Raw genomic sequence first — 8,345 nt, forward strand, 5'->3', positions numbered from 1 at the left:
TTTGCTCTCTTGAGGTATTGGGCTGTCTGTAATTTCACTTACAGAGCAGGAAAATAGATTGTCTATTGTCCATCTCTGCCACATGGTTGTTGGAGGCCATTTATTTTTGTCCTTCTGGGGGAGGGGGGGGCATCTTTTCCCCCAGGGTTAGGGTTAGACATGGACAAAGATAAAAGCTGTCTGCCAGAAAAAGTAAAATTTCAGAGAGCAAGGACAGTCAGTATGCGCTCTTTCTGGAAGGTTTTAACACTCGGTTTGCCGCAATTTACTTCACCGCACATTATGTGCACGATGTCTAGGTATCCATGCCTGTAAATGTCGTTTTATATTTAAAAATTCAGTAAAACGTGCAGATGTTTTTTTTTACTTCTGCCGATCTCTTACTTCTTATCTTGAAAAGCCACGTGTTACAATAAGTATTGAATACAAACATGTTGAACAAGGAGGATCAGTGTCTTGAAATGTCAGGCTTGAAATTGGCCCGGATGGAAAACAATGATGCATTAATCCTATTTTAGTGACTTAGTGCCACGTAGACATACGTGACCCCCTCTGATTCTAAACCTTGGTACTGCCCAGATATATAGTCAGTTCAGAGCGGTGAATCACTTTGGTTTTACTCGGTGATTGAGAGCGTTGGGCTTCAGACCAGCGGGTCCACCACTCCCTCAGCTCGGTGGGTCCTGTGGGTCTGCGCTCCTTTATCTGGTTGGGAGGAACCAGAGCGTGAGGAGGGTTGAAGTCTTCCCTGGGCAGGAACTTCCTGTTAACGTTCACAGCGCCTTCTGGATCAGATTGTTGGAGATTTCCAGCTTCAGTCGAAACGGCTGAAATCTCAGTGGCCGCTTTTGCACCGACTTCAGAAACCACCTCGGGATCCTCTTGTGGACCGCCAAAGAAATCGAGGCCCTGCATTCTGCGCCGGTACTCCTCCAGTTTAGCTTTACACTCCGCAGCCTTCGCTCTCATCTCTAGGAACTGACGTTGCAGATCTTTCTCGTAACCTTCCTCTGCCTTCAATTCGTTTTCCCAAAATTTGATCTGCTCCATCTCCTCTTCAACGATTCTCTCGCGGGCTTCTTGTTCAGCTTCTTTGGCCCTGTGTCTTTCTTCAATGTCAAAAATCTGTCGGTCTACATGTGTTATCTGGACCTGGAAATCCTGGAGAGACATGAGCTGGCATACTATGGTTTCTCTGAGACTATTTTTCTCATCGTCAGTCGGAAATTTGGACTTCTCTTGTTTTTTTTTGGAGTGTTTGATCTCTTTACCCCTCGTCTGATTTCCCATGCAGCAGGATGTTTGATGGTCCAAGTCGGACTTCAGACTTTTCTGACCTCGAGCTTTACCTCTGCTACTTCGTGCCGAGTTATCATTCTCAACAGTGAGAGAAACGTGCGAAGAGGTACGGTTCTTCTTCTCGGTCCTCTTACTGCTGTCCTTATCACAGGCAGTGCTGTAGGACTTTCCTTTGCCCAGACTCTCCAGCCAATCCCAGGCCTCCTCCATGAGCGTCAGAGACTTTCTTTTAGGCCTTTTCACGTCCTCTTGTTTCTGCTCGGCATTTTTTCTTAAACAGGACAATGGTGGCAAGCTTTGGCGATGGAAACTCAGCGAACCACTTCCCGGCCGCATTCTAGCACCTGCATCTTTTCTTCTTAACGGCGGGCAAGGCTGGTACCTGCCGACTTTGACTCTGCTCATTTCATCCCAGACTAAGGGTCCGTTGTGGAGAAGAGTGAGCTGGACCTCCCTGGCCTGCTCTCCGTACCGCGCCAGCGTCTCCAGAAGGCGTTCATCAGGCGTCATGCACCGCTCAAAGTCTTTGAATTTCTCCCATAAGGTGTAGCGTCCAGGTTGACCTAAAGAGAAAGATGACAGTGTAGTTGCCAGCTCGGTCAACATATTAGAAAATAAACTGTACAGAGCTGCAGACATACTGTACATACCCAAGGCTTGAGCCAAAGCTAGGACCACTTCTTGGGACGTCGTTTCCTCGGTAACTCCACAGACCACACGTGGGATACCATCCACAGACACCTTCACTTCCATTGTGCCCAGTCTGTGATTTAAAAAAGACGTTAAAAGTGTGTGACGCGCTGAACAGGGGCTGTTGTCTCTATTAGGGGAAGTGGAGGAGACCGTTAAATGACCCGCCATTAACATTCACTCTAATCTGTCCACCCATCATGTGTTGGTCAAGCTTGCAGGCGGTGAAATCGCTGTCTCGACGGACAGATTGTTCCAGTAATAAAAAAAATAATAACAGAAAAAAAAATAACAGAAATAGATGTTACTTAAGAATATTCATGGTAAAATATTGTAAAGACCTACCTTTTTGTCCTGTCTGCTGTACAGATACTCCGACTGTCTGCTTCGGGGGGCTGACCGTTGTGGTTGGGAGGAACAGTAGCGCAATTAGGACCAGTTAAAATTCCTGAAGGCATATAACCTCTCGGGAACAGCTTATGATCCCACCCATCTTGAATAGTTTCCATTTGAAAGAAAAATACAAAGCAAAATTTAATTTCTGTAGGTTTATGTGAAATGATGTAACACAAAAGAAAACCAGAGCAGGCTGTCCGAACGTTAGATCCTTAGTAATTTAGACAGATTTAGACAGATGTCTTCACACCAATATTTATCACATTAGGTGTAAGTATAGACAAATACAATATGTTTAAATTAATAACACGGAAACAGTTATGATATTTTGAGTTGTACCCGAACACACACTTTAAATATTCCCACTGCTGATAAAGAAAATAAGCAGCAGGAAGTAAGTGGACTTAAAAACTCGTCAAACCTCGACTTGCCTAAATAACCATAAACAATCATTTCCATAGTTACCTGCTCAACATCCAAGAAGAATTTCCTCACAGCGCTGCTTCAGATCAACCATATTCTTAGGATTTGAACTTTTGAATCCACTTCGTAGTATGTTTGCCTCGGTGTTTAGGGTCATTGTCCTGTTTCTTCTCAGCTTCAGCTGGTGGAAAGCAGTGCTTCTTAGATACCTTGATGAACTTGGGGGTCATTTTTCCCCGTAAATGAAGGTATCTATCCCAGATCAGGATGCTCTCTCCACAGTGCTTTACCAGCGGGCTATATTTTCCTGTCGCAGTACCATTTTTACACCATACGCAGTGCTGCATGTTGGCCCCAGTCTATTCTGCCCTAGTTACATCAGTCTGGAAAACATTTTTCCAGTAGTGTAGTGGAGTGTCGAGGTGCTCCAGTGTGTATTGAGACTTTAATGGGAGAGGCTCATTCTATGGTGTCTTGACATGGACAATAGTCTCCATGCACCATGATATGCTCAACCCTTTAGCTGCTACTCTGGCTTTTGGAGTCATCTTAACTTCTTGGGAGAGTTGCTACAATACTAACTCATCTCCACTCAGAGACAGTTTGTCTAATTGTTGACGGATCAATATCTAAACTTGTTGACATTACTTTTGTGACCCTTTTCCGGCCTTATGCAAATCAAGAATTATTTAAGGTAAGTTGTCCGAGATGTCTTTTTTGAGGGTCATATGTCACATCACATTTACATCAGCAGATGTTTGTTGTAAATACCAAACTCAAGATGTCAATTGTGTCTATAGCCTTCACCTTCGATCTTGTTTTACTGACTGGACTCCAGGTTCAGTAACTCTGGACACTAATTAGCTGTTGATATTATTAGCAGAGGTTTACATATTTTTTTTTTTACAAATATATAAATTATGTTAAACTGGATTGTGTTTGTTCATAATTGCAACTTAGATGGAGATCTGACTAAATTTCTTTACAGTATTTTAAGACCAATTCATTGATAAATACAGATCATTCCAAAGGGTTCACTTACTTTGTCCTTCCACTGTCTCATACAAATCATTATAAAGTGTGAGTGCCTTTATTCTTTAATGTGCAGCATACAGTAGAAAACAGAAAATCTTGAGGACGCTGACGTCATCAAATCCTATAAAACTTGTGCCTGAAAACAAACAGGTCTTGTAGGAGGGTTGTGGGGAGGCTGTTTTTAGCTCTGGGTGTTTGTCTTTATCTCTCTGACAGGAAGAGTGATTACAATCCAAACAGAACATGTGAACTTGCTGCAACCGAAAGCCGCAATTAAGCGTGTACTTTTTCGTCAGTGAGACCGAGCTGAAAATATTTTCAGTTTCCATTCACTGTTTAACTTCTTCTTCACCCTTTTCATTCTTTTGCTGAAATATATATTTTATAACCTAATAAAACATGCTGCATGCAACGTATTGTCTCTCAGTAGCCAATACAGTACATTTATTCTGCCATGATTAGCTTAGTTTATGTAGTTCAAGTCTGAAGGCAGCTGCTGGGGGAGCAGAGGTTTACGATTTCTACGGGAAATCATTTCTGTTGGAGGTGTGTGTGTGTGTGTTAACTTTGGGAGTCTGGTGTTGTTCTGCAACGTCATACAATCCCTCAAACTAATTAGAAAAGTGAAAATCACAGAATAGTTCTGTAGGACCAAACCCCAACAACTCCCAGCGCTGGAGCTGGAACAGGGGAACCACCTGTTGAAATCTGGTAATGCCTGGCAGTGTGAGTGAAGATGATACGAGTAATATAAGACAGACAGACTTGGACCCCATGCTCCCTGTTGCCCGCACAGCTCGGTGCTGATAATCTCTAAGGTTCATGGTGAGGAACAGTCAGATCTCTCCAGAACTGCAAGGACAAATTCTTCAGAGGACTTTTCATTGATGTTACCCTGTGTATTTGTGACTACTTACCTTTAGTAGTTTATTCTTGGAGTTCACATTTATGTACCCATTTGGCACAATGTTGCATTGACGTTTTGCGCAGAAAAGTTGTAGTTACCAGGTAAATTGAAATACGTAGCTGAAGACTGATTAGTCCAAAAAAAATAATACAATTTGTTAATACGAATTTAATGTCTTTCTTTTACAAGGATTTCTAATTAGAACATGTCCAAACAGCAGAAAACAGCTAAAGCATGACACTGATCACTCCATCGCTGGTGTTTTATCATGTTAGACAAATCTCGTACGTAATTATAATTAAGAGAAGACCATAGACTGTAGCACTCAAGTTTAAATATTTGGAAGGTATTCCTGTGAAATTTGTAATATTTATAAAAGGTTTGTTATTGAGAAAACGTTCTTCAGAAGTCTTCAGAATTCTGTCTGGTATTTTAATTTCTGAAGGCGGAATTGACTGACCGCCTGTTTCTAACCTGATCTCTTTAAGTAGTTGTCCTGATAGAGGAGCTTTGACATTTAGGATCACATTCCCTAAAAATAGATGTCTGGTCAAGCGTTTTGGAGCTGCCCAGATGGACAGAGTGGACAGCAGATTACAGCAGTTACATAAATGAACGCTGACCAAATTTTCATTTTGTGGCATCTAATCAGTCAAAGTCAGATATCTTAAATCGTAAATGTAGCTAAACCTCCACCCCAAAACACTGGAGGGGAATGAAATTGTGTTTGTGGTGCTCAAAGCAGTAAAAAAAAGACCTTTAAAATATTCACGAGTAATGAGGAAATACTCTCGAAGGAAAATGCTGTGAAATATTTGTATTTCCTTCTTTGGGATCCCCGTTATCTTCATCAGAGCATTTCACCTTTCCCAACATGCTTTAAATTCACATACCAAAAAACCATAACACCAGTTTGCAATTTATACATTGCTTATTGTTACTTTTCCACTTCTTAGGCACACTAACATTGGAGCAATTCCTGTATTCCCCAGCTCTATATAGTACATAACAGGGCCCTCAAAAAAGCTTGGTATTCACTTAATAGAATGAACTATTGTGGGTTAGAATTGAAATGGGGAATAAAGGACCATGAGAACATCTGATCCGGGGAAACATCCGTTCCCCTAAAATTGGTCAGTCTACCAGTTTGGTTCAGACCAAAGTATCTTAATGATTGGACAGATTCTCATCGTGGACCCCAATGGACTCTGGTGATCCCCAGACTTTTCTTCCTGACCTCCTTTGGAAACATTTTCAGTGAAATGTCTTAAGAACTAATGGATAGATTGTCAGGATATATGATGCAGACAAGTCTTGTGCTGCATTAGGATTGGCCACTTATCACACTATTTAGTGGCAAGAAATCTTAGACTATTTTAAATGATGTATTTCACTTTTCATTTAAAGATTATTAAAACGTTGCAGCCTGAAGCTTAAGGGGTTTTGTTGAGTAATGCAGCACTACTTTGGATGTTTTTGTAAAAGCTATAAATAGGAGATGCCCAAATTGTTTCCTATCCAGGGCTAAAAATACATTTTTATGTTATGTGAAATTACATTTCATTAAAATGTGATATATTTCGCAGAAAATTAACATTTTGAATGTAAAATGAAGTTTTAGAATAGTTAGAGATTTTTTTTTTTGCATTTTTGTATTTTTATCATTTTGCCGAAATTATTGTCCAAAACAGTTTCTCTTTTCAGCTTTCTGCTCTGCTCTGGATCATTGGTGTTGGGTGTGTTAGGTGAAATGATTACAAAGGCAGCATGGGATGAGAATTTGCTCCACTTGTGCTTTGAAAAATCAATCAAAAGTATTACAAACTGTAATCAATGTCAAAACTAATATTACTTGCTTCCTTTATGAAGACAAATCTTTTTCACCTAACAGCAAGAATAAAAACATCATCTTCTTTTGCATTGAACTGACAGGTACGTTGTAAATATGCGCAACATTAACACACAGGACCCATCTAACCACCAACCATGTGCACAGCAACCTGTGCAGCTATCAGAGTGTTATATAACCCGAGACACATACCTGTGTCTTTGTCAAAACACTGCGCCTGCCAGTGTGCCCTGGTTGCACATAGACAACTTAAAATAGATCTGGACACATATGAGTTCCCCATTACATCAAGGCGTGTTCTATGTGAGCACAGCAGGTTCTGATTACAGGCTGGTTACACGTGAGGAACAGGGAGCTTAATATTGCACAGACTGAGCTCGGGGCTTCACACTTCCCCACTACAGTGGTCCGGTGCCTGACCACCCTTATTAACACTTCTCAGGGAGCGGTTCACTAGAAGAGCATCACCATGCCAAAAGTTCTGGTTCCAGGTAAGTTTGGGCAGACCGATTTAAATGTGCAATATACACCAATAGAAAGAGAGTTTGGATAAGATTTACTAAGGTTTCATAGTTGCATAGTTGGGGGGGGATAGGCACCTTTTGGTCTGCAAACTGAGACGTATGGAAGTGAGAGCTCCTAAAACTTTGCTTTGAAAGTTTAAATGGAGCATGCAGGGTTCAGTATCATCCACCATTCAGGTGATAAATTCCCCTTTATTTATTATGGTGTCTCTGATTGGTAATGACAGCTTTAATGTCAGGTTCATTGGGGTTACAATGCACACAAATCCCATTGGAAGTACAGTACATATTGACAGACATCTTTCCTTGGTGATCTATGCCTGCACCATGGAGTTTTCAAGCAGCTCATTTCAACACCAAACTACTTTTCTTCTGCTCTATTGTAGGAAAATTAACGTTATCAAACTTTAGTGTTGTGTATCAGCCTTTGGCAGTGAAGAATCTAGTGAGTGATGAAGTATCAGCTGTGAAAATGTCAGGACAGGATATGACGGATGTGTCCTGTCAGCAGATTCTCCCAGATCAAGTGTGACATGAGATCCAGTCATGCAGTAACTTTTGCTCGGTTTGTATTTCCTCAATGTTTTCTTTAGGTTGCTTCTTACCCACGGCATAAAAAAAGCTGAATCAATAATACTATTCTGAGTTCTTTTATAATGGTGGCTAATTATAGGCTTGCTGTCACCTGGCACAGGGCAACAGGCAAGTCATATTCAGCTGCTAAAAGTTTTTTAAAGGGTGAAACAAAAAGAAAGGTGGTAGTTTAACCAGCTGCAGTCCGCAAAGCTTCACAAGTAGTTGGGTTGGGATGATTTTGCAGAGAAAGGAATTGAAACTGTGTGTTGTGCAGCATGCGCAGGCAGATTTACAGGAGCAGGTTTTGAAAGCTGACAACAAATGTGTTTATAGTTTACTATCAGTTATAATTTACTGTTCACATTCAACAGCAGCTGTCTTGATGTACTTGTCAGATGTTTTATAGCATCACAAATTAAAACTGAACTGAAAGTAACTTTTCTCAAGCAGCTCACTGACTCTTCCACTATGGGAATGCTGATCTTATTGGCAACACAGCACACAAACAAGGCCTGTTTAAACAACCAGGATATGCATACCTTTTCCCCCCTCGTCTCCAGGGAGTCACAGTTAATGCCTCTTCGCATGCAAGGAGACGCTCAGAACTGAAAGCAGCGCAGCGGTGGAATCAGCCGAGTATCCTGGA

General features: G+C 41.2%; 1 protein-coding gene across 1 annotated transcript; it reads right to left on the bottom strand.

The window, feature by feature from the left end:
• Positions 1-160: 160 nt before the first annotated feature.
• LOC138618309 (ras association domain-containing protein 8-like) lies at positions 161-3,021 on the bottom strand. Its single transcript, XM_069693976.1, has 4 exons — positions 2,851-3,021; positions 2,335-2,482; positions 1,950-2,062; positions 161-1,862 (listed from the first exon to the last, which is right to left on the bottom strand). Exons 2-4 carry the CDS (start codon positions 2,445-2,447, stop codon positions 559-561), a joined length of 1,530 nt encoding a protein of 509 aa, XP_069550077.1. The 5' UTR covers positions 2,448-2,482; positions 2,851-3,021; the 3' UTR covers positions 161-558.
• Between the last annotated feature and the right edge of the window lie 5,324 nt (positions 3,022-8,345).

Source organism: Brachyistius frenatus, unplaced genomic scaffold, assembly GCF_029030835.1.
Source record: "Brachyistius frenatus isolate BFR_SWC_R1_liver_20210118 unplaced genomic scaffold, ASM2903083v1 Contig_16, whole genome shotgun sequence".
Lineage (NCBI taxonomy): Eukaryota > Metazoa > Chordata > Actinopteri > Embiotocidae > Brachyistius > Brachyistius frenatus.

Excerpts from the sequence above, each read along its gene's own strand:
- LOC138618309 (XM_069693976.1), bottom strand. The coding sequence starts at position 2,447 with ATGCCTTCAGGAATTTTAACTGGTCCTAATTGCGCTACTGTTCCTCCC. Across the intron at positions 2,063-2,334 it reads ACAGCAGACAGGACAAAAAG|ACTGGGCACAATGGAAGTGA; the intron begins GTAGGTCTTTAC and ends TTTAAATCACAG. Across the intron at positions 1,863-1,949 it reads AGCTTTGGCTCAAGCCTTGG|GTCAACCTGGACGCTACACC; the intron begins GTATGTACAGTA and ends CTTTCTCTTTAG.